The 15,932-nt window shown below is 33.6% G+C and overlaps 2 protein-coding genes across 2 annotated transcripts; one reads left to right on the top strand and one right to left on the bottom strand.

Moving 5' to 3' along the window:
- The first annotated feature begins 3,806 nt into the window (after window positions 1-3,806).
- On the top strand, window positions 3,807-8,738 carry LOC18047277 (protein FAM133). The gene is made up of 5 exons (XM_006442134.2): window positions 3,807-4,121; window positions 5,156-5,257; window positions 6,450-6,591; window positions 6,690-6,736; window positions 8,352-8,738. The coding sequence occupies exons 1-5, from the start codon at window positions 4,035-4,037 to the stop codon at window positions 8,571-8,573; spliced, it is 600 nt and encodes a 199-aa protein (XP_006442197.1). The 5' UTR covers window positions 3,807-4,034; the 3' UTR covers window positions 8,574-8,738.
- Window positions 8,739-9,853: 1,115 nt separating this feature from the next.
- Window positions 9,854-15,571, bottom strand: LOC18047683 (mitogen-activated protein kinase homolog MMK1). The gene is made up of 6 exons (XM_006442133.2): window positions 15,178-15,571; window positions 14,357-14,486; window positions 12,770-12,907; window positions 11,611-11,943; window positions 10,683-10,863; window positions 9,854-10,300 (listed from the first exon to the last, which is right to left on the bottom strand). Exons 1-6 carry the CDS (start codon window positions 15,414-15,416, stop codon window positions 10,125-10,127), a joined length of 1,197 nt encoding a protein of 398 aa, XP_006442196.1. The 5' UTR covers window positions 15,417-15,571; the 3' UTR covers window positions 9,854-10,124.
- Window positions 15,572-15,932: the final 361 nt, after the last annotated feature.

Raw genomic sequence — 15,932 nt, 5'->3', positions numbered from 1 at the left:
GTATGAAGGAAATTTTTGTGACTGAATTAAACAGAGAGTAGTGTTGAGTGAAAGTAAATATATGACTTTCCTACTTTGAGCTTTTATTACGCATAAATTATAATTAATTTCCTATTACTTTCCCGTTTCTTTCTTCTCTCTTTGGATTATTTTCCTTACAAATTTCATGTAGCTTTCCCCATCTGAATATATGAGAGAATGCAATTTGAAACTATGGGCTCCTTACAAATTTTTAATATATCATTTTGACTGTGTTGTTAAAAAATTAAAGAGCATCGCACTATTGACAAATAAACAACGTGTTCTGAAGAGGAAATTTCAATCTCTAGCAGGTTTAAAGTCTATCGAAACCGCCGAATATAATTTCAAGAGATAATGCAACGCGTTGGATTTATTTTCAATATTTGGAAAAAGAAAAACAACATCATAGTTAAATATTCGAACTATCTATTTTAAGATTAGGGTAATAAAATGTCCACCAGTTAATTGAAGCGGCAGTTTGTACAAATAAATAAAATTTCTAAATACTTAAAATTTTAACTGCCGAAAGTGACTTGACTTTTATGTAGCTATATTTTCCACGTAGAGCTGAAGTCAAAGTCAAAGTCAAGAAACAGAATGATAACGAAAGAAAACCCAATAAAAGAAAATTTGAAAAAATGTGCATGATGCATGATGGGTCCTCATGTCTTGTGTTATTTAGAGAGAAGAAGAGAAAAAGAGAGAGAGAGACCGAAAGTTTTAATGAAATCAATAAAATAAAAGCAAAGTAAAAAAAAATTGATAATATAGAAGCATAAGATTTTTTGTGCTCTTGGAACATTACTCTTCATCCCTGCATTATTTATTATAAATATATATAGTAGTTTTTTTGTCAAAAATTTTAAAATGCGTGAAAGTATTGGAAAATTTTAAAATCGTACGGCTTTAAAAACTTACAATTTTAAGTCTTTAAAACCATGCGGTTTTAAAGTTTACCCGCACTTTCCGGCACTTAAAAATTCCAAACTGAAACATTTATATATATATATAATAAAGAGTTAAAAAAAAAGGCACAAGAGTACACAAAAATATTCCATATATAAGAAGAAAAAGCACGTGGCGTCGACCTACCTACCACACACCGAAAATATTCCGTATAGAAGAAGAAAAAGCACTTGGCGACGACCCACCAAACCCCGAAGCGGGTCAAAATAAAGTCGCTATTAACTGATGTATCAGTCTGAGGATGCGAACGATCTGAATAATTGAATCAGCTGTCTACCCGTTGCAGCACATATACTTTGCAAGAGATAGAGTGTTGGAACTATTGAATATTGATATTCCAATTGAGGGCGTTGCTTTGCCTGCCTTCAAATGCTGGAATCATGCTTCTTGTCTTCTTTGTCCAGCACGCTGATTTGGAGCGTTGGTGGTGACATCTGCAATCATTGGTCCTTGAGCAATCACTTTCAATTCAGGAATCCCAAACCTTATAAAGTTTGGAATCCTCTAATTACTACGTTGTAAACTGTTTTTTTTTTTTTCACGCATAATATTGTAGACCGACTCAAGTCAAGCCATTTCGTTTCTCTTTTACGGCGTGTGGAACAATGTATTATGTAGATAGGGTATTAGGCGAAGGGTTTCAATTAAACGAGAGGAATGCATCTCCAATGAATAATCTCTTCGACAACACAAAAAATTAATGCACACAAAAGAACTTTACATAGAACACGTACTTAAGATTTGATTGAAACAATCTGCAGCTTTGTTAATAGGCACCGTCATATTATTCTACCCTCAAAAAAATGTAATTTTGGTGTTAAAAAAAAAACTTCTTAATTAGGTAGCCTTTTTTTTTTTCCTTGGAACTTCGAATGGGTCTGAATTTTTCTAAAGTTCAAATAAGTTTGAACATAAATTTTGAAGTTCAAATAAGTTTGAATATACATATCTGAATAATATATTTATTTATTTTTTAATAGACATGTTTGATTTTTTCTTTTTAATATCTGAGTATAAGTAATATCTTGTTTGTTTTTATTAAAAAAAACTTAAATATGGTTATTTAACATTTATGCTCTCGTAAATCAGAAAAAAAAGAATTAGATATATATACATATATTGAATATAATATTTACTTTTCATTCAAACTTTTTTTTCTATTTAGATAAAAATAACAAAATTTTACTTTTTTTAGTCAGATGTAAATGTCTGATAATCATACATAAATTATAAAAAATAATCAAGTAAATTAAAAAAAAGTTCTGAAATGAATAAAATTTTAGACTTCAGAAATTTAATAAAGAAACTCTTAATTTTAATACTCTCTCTTTATTTTGTGATAAAACAGGGTGGTTGAAATTTATATTTAAGTCTAATTGTTAATGGAGAAGAGGAAATCAAGGAGTGATTGATTTGTCAAATATTATGGAGTAAATGGAGATTTCCGATGATTCTCTAGGTTCCATTCTTTGAAGCAACAACTTCAATGGTTAAGAGACTTACATCAAAGTGAGATATTTTTTTCACAATAAATGTAAAATACATTAGAAATTTTTTACCGGGATTTATAACTGTTGAAGTGAAAATTTCATTGCTGGGATTAGGGATGGCAATGGGGAGGGGAGGGGAGGGGACCAATCTCCCCATACCCATCCCCGATATTTTGCATATGTCCCCGTCCCCTCCCCATCCCCGTCAGAATTGCTTGAGAGAATCCCCATCCCCTCCCCGAATAATAACAGGGGATCCCCGAGGGTCCCCGGTCCCCGAATAACTAATAGTCTAATACATTTTTTTATTTTCGATTTTAAATTAATCATATTAAAATAAACTCATACCGCTATTGTAAGCTCGTAACCAACTTTGACAGCACATTAAGGCCTCCAATGTGCTTGGATGAAGTTTGTTATGGTATGGGCTCACAACTCTACCACTAGTGTTAAAAGCTGATTCAGAAGCAACTGTTGTAATTGGAATTGCCAAAATATCTCTAGCAATTCGAGCTAATGTAGGATACCTATTAGCATTTGTCTTCCGTCAACTCAAAATATTAAAATCTTCCATCTGAGGTATAACTTTCTCATCCAAATATGAATCTAATTCATCTGCAACAAATGCACAATCTCCATTGTTTACATAATCATCAAAACCTGTCATCCATTTGGTTGCTTTCTTATAAGAATCCCCTGTAGATCTAGTAGAAGAACTACTACCAGTATAATCAAAGCAATAAACAATTGGTGAAAACTTCAATTAATACTCTTCAACTAATTCCCGGTAAGGGGTGACCACTTTCCCAACATACAACTATTTTGATATTTATTATTTTTAACAATATTTATAATTTTGTTATTTATTTATTAGTAATTTTAAAAATAAAAATAAAATTAAAAATTAAAATGGGGAAATGGGTAGGGGACGGGGATTCCACCTCATCCCCGTCCCCTCCCCGAATAAAAAGTTGGGTAAAAAATTTTCCCCGTCCCCTCCCCGAAAAAAAAATTGAGTATAAAATTTTCCCCGTACCCTCCCCGAATGGGGAAAATCCCCGAGGGTACCCGTCCCCGTGGGGATTTTTGCCATCCCTAGCTGGGATATGCCTATTATTTTAACACCTAACTCGTATCAAACTTTATGGACACTGGAGCCCGATTAGTAACTTTCTCATGGGCCTTGAGCCTTCATGGGCAATCCAAACTGTAACTCTATGGACTTTAAAAGGTTTAAAAAGGATTCTTTAAATAAGATTTGATCAACCCGACCCGAAAATTACCCAAAAGAAATTAGATATCTTCCATCTTTCTTTTTCGCCCCTTAATATTTATTTATTATTTCATCGTCTCTTTCTTTTCTCTTTCACTCACGATAACAACAAATTCCGTACAATCCCTATATTTCCTCTCCTTTTTCATGGGTTCTCGACCGTTAATATCCTAGAAAATTAAAAAGAGAAAAGAAAACTTTTCCTCTATTTTTTTCTTTCTGGGTTTCTGAATTGTCCCCTCAAATTTTCTCGGATTTTTTTTCATCTGGGTATATCATTCAAAATGGGCAAAAACCAAGCGTACAAAGCCATGCAGAGAGCTCGCCTCGGTTCTTCCTCGGCTGCCCCTGATGAGATCGAGGACGGCATGGTTCGTACCCTTTCATACTAGTATTTCAAAATCAAAATCTTTCCCATTTTTCGAGTTTTTAATTTTTTAATTTTTTTATCATTATCTCGATTAGTCTAGTTGCTTATGCTTAGTGGTTTAGTAAATTTGTGTTTTTAATTTGGATTGTTTTAATAATCTGTCTAATTTTAAATTTCTGGCACATGCTTGTTGCTTGTGATTTGCATTGTTTCCTACAGTTTGTTGAGCTAAGTAATTGTTTTTTCTGCTTACTGGCGGGAAAAATCTGATTCAATTGGCTTGTTGGTTGGTGGTTTTGAGATACTGATTAGTGAGGAGTGAGCTTATTTGGATTATTAGAATTTCGTATGGTGCACTAGTTTTTAATTTTATGCTATTAACTGTTTCTCCTAGTCAATTTTTTACACCTTTATTGGGTTAGCTGCTTGCTATCTTAACTGGTAAAACCTCTTCGAGTGCTTGCAACAGTACAAGAGTAGTGATAGCAACTTTTGAGCTTAGTTTTTAAATTGAACGACAGAACAATTTCTTCTCAATACGTTTATTAGATGAAGTTAGTTGTTAGATTGTATAGGTTGTGTTTGGAATAAATTTAGATCCTAAATCAGCTCCTAGAAGAAGAAGTGCACAAGTGTATTACTCTTGACAAGCTTTTGACGAGTTAGCTGCTACGTTATTAATTAGCGAAGTGATCTGCACTTATACACAAATGTTTTCTTTCTCTCTGTTGGTATGATTGATTGCAAGTGCTTGCCAGTCCCACGGCCCTCTTTTATTTCTTGATTTAACGATCAAGGGCATGCTAGCAAGTTCTATTTATTTGAGTGAACAGATGATCGTTTAGTGTTCTTAGATGCTTAGTGCTGAAAATTGCTAATGGTGAGGTTAACTTTTTAAATTCATTCTTTATTTTAGGGTATCTTAGGAAAGGTTTTTCTTTTCGTCAATTAGACAATTCGATTGTTTTAAGTAATGCTGTAATATTATTTTGGATGACTATTTTTCCTGGAATATTTCTGATGGGGCCCTCGCAGGTGGATGGGTCTTTTCATTCACCAGAGTGGCATGCTGCTCGTTTGGCCAGCCTTAAAACTTCTCACACGGTTACCTGGGAAGAGTTTAAAAAGAAACAAAAGGTAAGCTGCAATGCAAATTCATATCTGTTTTTATTAACTGTTGGTGTAATCTTGCTACAATGTTCAGTGAATGCGATAAACATAATTCTCTGTGACTATGTCCTATGTGAAGAAACATATCCACATGCATGAATGTGAGAAGTTATTTAGAGTAATAGAAATAAAGAAATATATTTGGCACCTCTATTCGTCTGTGACATACAGAAGCTTATTCTATTTTTGATAATGCATTCTGATTTCGGATTGTAAAGTACTAAATTTCTTTTTGAAAAAGTTGGTTAGGTATTTGATTAAGCTCGAATTTAAATGGATTTGTCTTCGAAATTTTCCAGATAATTTCGCTTGTTATATATCTAGGATTATGATTTTGTGCAATTTGGCATCTACGAGTTTAAAAATGATGCAGTCTTTTGTTGTCTGGACTTTTAGGTTTGTTCGTAGCTACACCGGCTTTAAGATTGTGTTTGCCTTGTTCCTAAGTATCATAGAATTAGACTGATGGAGTGTTGCTGTTGCAGGATTTGTCAAATGTATTTAAACCCACTGTAGTTTGTTAACCTTGCAAGTCCAATTTTTCACAATTCATTTAGTCCCAAGTTTGGATGATAACAATCAGGAAGTTTGAATTTGATATTTATTTATTTATTTTGAAACTCTTCAACATAGCAAGGTATTGATTTATTGTGTGGTTGTGATTAGTGCAAACATACACCCTCCAAGTGAGAACCCCTGAAATTTGAGTTATTTTGCTTACAGAATACAATGGCCCCCTTAATCCCTCACCATGAAAGATGCAAATAGTAGGTCATAAGAGACTTAACCTTTCACCAGGTTAACTTGATGCCCCCTAAATATTCCAAAATCTTCTGTCTGATCTTAGAAACTCACATTATTATGATGTACATGCTAAGAAAATAAGAGAAGAAAAAGTTGGAGCTAGAGTCAATATTGCTTGCAAATGGTTCAGACAAAGCTGGCCAAAGGTCCAGCTTACCCTTTGCTTGCACTTTGGACTCTCTTATGACGCCCTGTATATTTCTTTTCTGTTCACATTAGAATTGTTACTGTAACCATTTTCTTATTCAGTTCCAAGTTTTCTGGATGCATACCTTCTGAATGTGTGCTAAGCTACTGGCGTTTGTGTTATTATGAATGGCATATTTGTCACTTATCTTTGTACTTGATGTGCTAGGAAGATGAACTGAGAAAAGGTGAACTGGAAAAAGATACTGATAGAATGATGCGAGAGTACAGAGCCCAATTAGATGCTGAAAGGGCACGCAAGCTGGCCCAAGGAAGGAATCACTCTGGTAGTAAGTCTGATCGTAAAAAAGGTATGTGTAAAAGATCTTAAGACAAGAACATGTGTCTCATTTCTTATGATTACTGACCCTTATTCTTTACCTCTCTACTGATGAATGCATTCTTGTAGATAGGAAGGATAGAGACTTAAAGAAACGCAGCAGCAAAAAGAGAAAGGTGCTTACTATTTCTAACAAGCCTTGCGTGTAGATTCTAGTTGCTGGTCATTGTTTCATATAAATTGCATATGTGACTGATATGATAATACTTATAACACGGATTTTTTTAATTCCTTAACGATAAGCTAAGGGAACAACCCTCTATGCTCTTGCCTTCATGGATGTTTTTTGAAACTAGAAACACATGTTTCAGTCTTCTGTTCTAAATTAGTTTCCTGGTAAAAGCTTTTACATTTATTACTAGACTAAAGTGGCCTAGTGGTACTGTTTTTTGGAGGATTAAAATTGCTTATCCATTTACTAAATTTTGCATCACTGATGCAGTCCAAAATACGAAACAAACATATTCTCTTTGGGAGGTTGAGCAAGTTAGACTGTTTCAAATAATTGGACCATAGTTGAGTACCAACATGCATCGCTCCTAGTATTGTGGGGTTTGTGCTTTCCTCAAGTTTGACCCCCCTCGCTCCTTGTATTGTGCAGTTTGTGCTTTTTTCAAGTTTGTATTCATTCGCATCATATGGTTTGGCAACCTTATGAATCTGACTGTTTCATGTTTGAAATACAGTCCAAAGTTTTAATTTAGGTATTGACATACTTTGCACATGTAAATATAGTGATTTGAACTCTTACCAATAAAGTATGCTAAGAACCCTGTTTGGCCTAGCCTTGTATTTTGGTGATTTTTTGCCTAGCCTTGTATTTTGGTGATTTTTTTAAATAAAAAAAACTCAAAATTGTATTAAAGATGAAGATTTAAAACAGATAGTGGACCAGCTGTCCACTAAGAAAACAAAATTTTAAGACTATTTGTGCTATAAATGTATACCCAATCACCCCTATACAAAGCTAGAATCAGATATAGTTCCCTATCACAAAATCCCTACCTGGTTTAGATGAGTGAAGAAAAATCATGGATCTGGAAACTGTTTAGAAACTCATATCTGTCCATTTCGGTACTTGCAGTTTAAATATCAACTTCCAAGAATCTCCTGGAAGCTATTTTTTGTCATATAGTGTTAAAGGAGGGGACCCGTGCTTGAAGAACTGCATTGTAGCTCTTAGTTTGTAACATATTTTTTTATCTTCAGGTCAGTATATGACATTCTTGGAGGGGTTGATGAATCCATGGGAACTCTTAACTGCAATTTTGGTTGCTATAAACTGCAGAGAAAATTTAGTATTTGATTCGGACAGAATCAGTTGTGTCATTTTACAAATGACGAGAAGTGAAGATTTATTTTTAGTTTAGAGGCATCGAGAAAGATTAGAGACAGGACAGAGTTTTGTATCGGTGTTTAATTGTGGTACACTGTTGTCAATCTGAATTGCTTAACATATGGTTTAATATGTAAATTTTGTTGGTTTTACTGGTAATCTGGTGTACCATCTGGATATGTGGATTTGTTTCTCGCTTATAACTGTCTTTTCTTTTCAATGGAATTATGCAGTATCCTGGATTTACTGTTCTCTTTGGATTGTGTAATCACTAGCCAAATGTTCTATTCTTAGGCTTTTTATTTTTTATTTTTCATTTTCTATATATTTATTATTTTTTTAACAAAAATTACAGTTATAGTTAGATCTTCTGACTCAAAATCTTTCCTTTGCAGCATTCAAGGCGGAGATCTTCTGACTCAAGTTCCTCAAGTTCATCATCAGAATCTTCTAGTAGTGATGAAGAAGAGAGAGAATCAAGAAAATCAAAGTCCAGGTCCAAGAAATCAAAGAAGGAAAAGAAGCACAGGTCAAGGACCAAGCACTCTGGCAGTGATGATGAAGAGGCTGGTGGTCCTGTGCCGCTTTCAAGATTCTTTGAGAGCACGAAAAGTTAACAGCATCATCATTGAAGATATTGTCTTAATTCAGGCTTTATACAATAGGAGATTATTTGTTATTTTCCTGTTTCTTAAAGATCTGATTTGTTCTTTCTTTATTATGAGCTTGTGATGATATCTGTTTTCCTTGATTTTCAAATTAGAGTTTCAAATTCTGCTTTTCTTTGAAGTTGCTAGTTTGGAAATTTTCTGAAAGACTTGAGTGAACTGTATCATATAAATTTCTGTTACCATGTTAAGGAAATTTCTTGTGAGCTGAGAAATTGTTGCCAGAAATCCCTTTTGTAACCTTCTAAGCCCTAAGGTGTTCACGACAGGTTTTCATGTATTAACAAATTTCTCCATGGTTCATTTAGATAGCAGTTTCATTTACGCCGTAATGTAAAAAATGTCAATCCAGTTTGTGATATTCATTTCAATTTCAACTCTTTAAATTGCTGCAAGATACTGCTGAATAGAGATGTCCCAGATCGGCAGCATAAGCAAAATCGTGCTTATGCTTTACCGGAAAGGATTCTAAGGCAGACTGTAGATGACAGATGCCATTGTCGTTGGGGCGCAAGCATTTTTAGTTTCGCACTTGTAGTGTGTTTACTTATCAGGAATGACCGACTGAGAACTAGTCAAGAATGAAAGTAAATGATAAGTTTACTTGTTTTTATGAGAGATGGAATAAGAATTAACATAGTGCGATTCACCGAAAATTAAGAATAATTATTAGAGTTTTTATTTCTATGAAAAAGATGAAAATGAAAATCTCATTTCTTAAAGTAAATATATTACCTCTACTTAAATTTTAAAATTATCATTTTAACCTCCCTTATATTATTATTATTAATAAAAACAGTTGTTACTATTAATATTAATTATAATTAATAATAATAATTAATAGTAATTTTTAAATAAATAATCACAATAATTAATATATTATTATATTTAATTAACATATTATAATTAATTACCTAATATAATAATAATTATCATTAATAATAATTTTTAATAAATAATTACTGTAATTAAACTATAAAATAATAATTATAACAATAATTTAATAAATACTTTTTAATAATTTATTATAATCTAACTCATTCAAATTCTAATTTCAAGACAAAGTAAGCAAATAGCTCATTCCGATTCTGATTCCAATTCCTACAGTTTTAAATAAACAACTTATTTTTATTTTTATTTTTCATTCTCATTCCAACTCATTCTCATCTCAACCCATTTTAATTTCCGTTTAATAAATGCATCATTAATTGTTTTGCGACAGCAGGACAGATAGATACAGAATCGCTGAAAGAGACGAATGAAATCTGATCATCAGACGCTGACTGTTTTCATTAGGACAACAATAAAGACAGCCAATACAAACACCATTACAAATACTCTGGTCCTTGAATTCTGCCCATCATGATAAAATATTGCAACTCAATAGCCATCCCCTTTTTTGGATGTAACATGTATTTACATGAAGAACTCAATTCACCGAAACATAAAACAGAGAAACAACACTATCAAAGCCACATTAAATAATCAGCTCACAAGTTATTACTGCTGCCGATACTCAGGGTTGAATGCAAGAGCCTCCTGATAGATTAACTCCTTCATCTGTCCTTCGGTCAGCGCATGCTGCTCGAAGTCAAAGCTGAAGGGGCTCATGCAGACAGGCTCATCACTGATGTCATGCAATGACCCCAGGTAGGGATGTGCAAGTGCATCTTCGACTGCAGTTAAAAAAATATATCAATAGCAGATTAGAGATCGAAGAGCAAATTAATTAATCAAAAGAACTGCAGCATGATGCACAAAATGACCAGAAGATTGCAGAATTAAGTGACTTAAAAGTTCAACCAAGAAACACATGCTGCTTTACAATTTTGTGATGCAACCATTAATATGAAAGCTCAACACATATTAATCGGAAGATACAGGATCAACACATGGTTTTCAAGAAACTTCAATCAAATATGGCCATGAAGTTGTGCAAGGACATAATTATTAATTGCTTAGAAATCCTAATTTATACATGCTACTCCACATGCAAGTGTAGCATTCATTCACTAAGGTTATTGACACAACACCAAATTGTACGCATAATTAACTCACCAGTAATCCTTTGTCGCGGATCAAATGTTAACATCTTTTCAACAAGATCAATAGCTGAAGGGTGGACATTTGGAAACTTTTCAGTGAAAGACTGCCGTTGATAACGAGGAAGTTGGCAAATGTATTTCTTGGCATTTTCATTCAAGAACCCCAATTCAGCCTCTGATGGAGTACCAATCAGCTGCAAGGATGTAGTGTGACCTTAATCATACTAAAATTCAGACATGTATAAATAATATAAATTACTTGGCAAGGACTTCATGATTTTACACCTATACATTTAGGCATGAATTCATATGTGCAACAAACTTGTAACAAAATTGAAGAACCAAGCAAGATAAGAGAAGGGAAATAAAGAAATAATATTCTTTACACTAAAAACTGAAAACGAGATTCCAGATAAATAAAGACATCCATGAATTTTAATGGTTAAAATTGCTGATATATCACACATAATATATCAAGTATAGGTAAACAGATATAAGAGGTCTGAAATGTTGTACATTTGATCTGTTTTAACATTTCATTGCACAAAAGTATACCAACTATCGGTGGCCAAAACTTCAATATTTTTCATCCTGCACATAGTGGATTCACAATCCACTGCCTTGATCCACCTCGCTACATCCACCCCTCCACTATTTACACAATTTTGAAATACAAATATCTCAATTTAGAAAGTTCCTAAAATTTCTGTAATACGGGGGTTCTTTTGTCTCTATTTCCATGCTTGTCTTCGGACTTGAGAAAAAAAAAAATGCAAATCCTACCAGTAGACTTGAACCTTTTGATTCAGAACTAATTTACCTTTTTTAATCGTTATCAATTTCATGTAACATTCTCAATAAATATATCCAATTTCTTGGAAGTCAATATATCCATCCACACAATCTTGGATTTAGAATACAAAAAGTTGATGATTAGATACCTCAATAAGCAAGCGTAGCTGATGCACATGATCTCTTCCAGGAAACAATGGCTTGCGATCCATCAATTCCATAAAAATACAACCAACTGACCAAACATCAATAGCTGCGGTATAATCTGAAGAGTTCAAAAGAAGCTCAGGCGCACGATACCATCTAGTAACTACATATTCTGTCATAAAATCAGTTTCAGAGGTGACACGAGCCAGGCCAAAATCACATATTTTTAAGTCACAGTTGGCATTCAGGAGGAGATTGCTAGGTTTCAAATCCCTGTGAAGAACATTTGCAGAATGTATGTATTTAAGTCCACGGAGGATCTGATACAGGAAATACTGCAAAAAGAAAATAAAGTGATTAATTTAGTTATGAGGCTGATGGAGATGGTAACCTAATAAATGAAAACAACTATCAAGGAGCAAACTAGAAGCAACAAGAAATATATAGATATGTCAAAAACAGCAAAAACCAGAAAGAAAAATCATGAGTTCTCTTATTGAGAGGGGAAAACATGTAATGGTTGAATGAGGCTCAAAAGTGATTTCGAAAAGCTAAAAGCTAATTTTGGTGTTTGATAAATATTTTAAGAATCATGTTTGGAAATATCACCTCATCCTACAACAGATGTTGGAAAGTAAGGAAGGAGTGGTTTTTCAAATCGATTTTAAGAATCAGTTATGTATTTAATACAATTCCATATATATCCTCACATATATTATAATCCAAAATTATCCTTATTCAATTAGGAAATAAAATCATTAAATTTAAAGAGATTATTATCATTATCAATTATATTGAGATAACAAAATAAAACATAAATTATTTTAGTTGTCAATTATTATATATAAACAATAGGAAATAGTACACATGCATGTTTATAAATGTGTAAATAAATTTTATTCAACATAATGTTCATTTCACTTATTTGCATTCTTAGAACAACTTAAAAATAAGATTTAGCAAACACATATGACTGCTTTTAAAACTCATAGCACTTTTAAAAACAAATTTTACCAAATATTAAACCGATTCTCTTCACAGCTAATTATTTCAGAGCAGAACAAACAGCAATTATTTAAGAAGCTACAATATTACCAAACTGGCCCTTAGTAGAGCCATTTTACAAGATTATGCAATAAATCTGAATATTTAAATTCAAACCTGACAGTGCTCCTCTGATAATGCTTGATTGGAACGAATTATCTGATGCAGGTCAGTATCCATGAGCTCATATGCAATATAAACATCATTAAATGATTCCCTTTGTGGTGGCGGTATTATATCCCTGATTGCAACAACCTGCATAAGAAATGCAATTGGCTTTAGTTAAAGACAAATAAACTTTTCTTTCACCTAAAAAAAAAGAAAAAAAGAAACAGCTGAGTTAGAAACAAATACACCAGGAAAATACTAAAGCTATTACATCAAATAAATACACTAGATATAAAAATATGCCTTTATCATTCCATGTAGTATACAAAGGCTAAAACACCAAACAATACAATAGTATGGTAGTCAACACTAGGCCCAACAAGCATTAGATATAAAAAACTAATAACTCTAACAAATATTAGCAATGGCATAGGAATACAGAGAACCACTCATCAAAGATTGCTCCAAGACAAATCATCTAGGTAAGTCAACCTTCTTCCACCATTCATCTTGAAAGAAAATATTATCAACAAATCCTCCCACGCACATCAAATGTCATCCCACAAACTAGCCCATGAGAGCTACAAAATATGAAATCCATAAAATGGTTGTTCTAACAACTTGGGCAAATAAATGCAGATCAGGTCAAATATTCAAAGTGCGACGCTCATCAATTCCAAGTTCCGTTTGAAGGAAAGAAAAGAGAATACTGAATAACTTATTAACTGTCCAAATTATTTCTTTGAACAAAATAACCACATCACATTCTCAGTATCATAACTCAAAGCTTCTAAAAAGCCTAAATTTTGATGTGACGAGATGCTCAATAGCTTATGATCTGTGAACCATTCTTTCTCAAACAACTTTAAAAATAAAATAACAAGACGACTGAAACTATCTGATTATACTCACATTCAGTCCGAAACTATCTGACTATACTCGCATTCAGCCTTTTATACCTTTTATCATTTTGCAGTGCATGCAGCCTTTTTTATTCACAAATTTTGGGATGAAGCTCCCTAGGGAGTACCAATAAATAAATTAGAAATCAAATAAATGGTTAATCCGCATAGAGCAGTGTTCATTGTCAAAAGTATTGTGTGCTTTCCTTAATGCTTTATAGTGAAAATATGAATTTGAGAGTAATATTTAAGTTCTCTTTCTGCTATTCTGCATCACACAGTCCTATCACAATAATGATGCAATCACCAACAACTAGAGTGAAGCAAGCAAGAAATGCATCTTTAGTAATTACACATAGTGTGTAATGGGTTTCTTCTTCTGTTATCTGCTTCACTGCACCCCCCCCCCCCCCCAAAAAAAAGACATAATGTTCAGCATTGTTAGCAATCAATGACAGAAAAATTGATCAAATAAACCATCTCAAGTACTTTAATTAAGAATACTATTAATAAAAAGGAAATACTTTAATTCAGTAAAAGATTAGAACAAGGATATAGACAGAAACACAAACGATTCCACCAAAATTCCAACTTTCCCACAGAAGATCAAACTAAACAACAGACATTAATCTAACACGCTGCTCGTGTTGCTGGAAAAAAAAAAAGCAAGAATCAGTAATTATCACTCACTGACGTTTTCATGATCCATGTGTCGAAGCAACTTGATCTCACGAAGCGTCCTCTTTGCATCAATTTTGTTATCGAATGCATTAGCTATCTTTTTTATCGCCACGTGCTCATTCGTCTCCGAGTTTAGTGCCGAACTAAGAAACAGCCAAAATTGTTATCAGTACATTTCTTGTATAAACCGAAAAGAGAAGTTGTCAAACTAGAGTGGATGTGGATAAAAACTATTCACACACCCCTCGACATACAAAAGCATTTCTAATAAATTCCTCTTAGACTGGCAGGTATGCTTTTATCAATCACCATACACAAATTAGATTTGATCTCCTTTTTCCTTCAGAAGAAATGCTCTGCCACTTACTAAAGGGAAAATATATTAATCACTTATTGCAAATGATTAACAACGAAAAGAAGCTAACAAGACATAGCTAATAAGTTTTTATCCTCTTCCTGCAAAATTCAAATTCAATTCTATTTCCGTCTACCCTCGATCACCCATATTGTGTCCTATTTACTAGCTCACCATTTTCAATACCCAGAAATCTCTCACCGTCACTTGCACATTCACCGGGTTCAAAACTGAAAATCCAACAAACCTTTACTATAACGACATAACAACTTTCAAATAAAATCCAATTCCCTTATTTCCTCTTTAACCTTAAGCATCATTTCAAGGATTCTCTCACCTAGAATCCTCTCTCTCTAGCTCGGCTTCTTCACAAGCACATACATCTATAAAGCCACAAACTTGCTTCAAAATCACAAATATCTACACAAACCCACATACAAATACATCAAATTAAAAGATGATAGGACAGAGCTAGTTACCAAACGATGCCGTATGCACCTTTCCCGATGGGCATGATCGGTGGCTTATACTTAGCAGTAACCTCAAAAATGTTACCAAAAATGTTATATTGTATAAACCTCCCTCCGTGGCTCAAAGTCGCCGGGATGCTCTCGATCCCCCCTGCCGCTGGAGCTGCAGCTGCTGGAGCTGCCGTCTGCTGTGGGTCGGGCTGCGCCTCCGCCATCTCCGTGTCCGCCGCCGGGGGCCCAACTTCCATTTTATCGCTCGCTTTCTTTATCCGGGCTTCTTGTTACTTGAGTGCTGGGATCATGCTCAGTGATATGCTACGTGCTCGTGTTAAGGATTGAAGATTTTCTTTGGTCAACAGATCTAAATTCTGTTGGTTTATATTTATTTATTTATTTCATTATTTTGAGATTTTGTTCTTCTCGTGTCAGGATGTAATAACATTTAGGTATCTTTATTTTAATAAAATCATGAATGAGAATAGATCTTGCAATGGTTTTCAAATAGATCCCTGTTGTTACGTAGAACTAGCAAAACGGGCCACCGGATCGTGCTTGTGTCGTATCACTCTCGTGCCATCTCAAATTCAGGTCAACCTAAACCCGACCCAATTAATAATTATATCAAAATATTAAGATTTAAACTCGACACAAAAAATAAATGGGTTACTTAATAACTTGTTCAATATCTATTTATTCATAAAAATTTACATCAAATATTTGCGCAGGCGTACACACACACATCTATACACTATTAAAGTTCTAAA

Source organism: Citrus clementina, unplaced genomic scaffold, assembly GCF_000493195.1.
Source record: "Citrus clementina cultivar Clemenules unplaced genomic scaffold, Citrus_clementina_v1.0 scaffold_3, whole genome shotgun sequence".
Classification (NCBI taxonomy): Eukaryota; Viridiplantae; Streptophyta; class Magnoliopsida; order Sapindales; family Rutaceae; genus Citrus; species Citrus x clementina.
The sequence above is the reverse complement of the archived record's forward strand: the minus strand, read 5'-3'. Positions and strand labels throughout refer to the sequence as shown.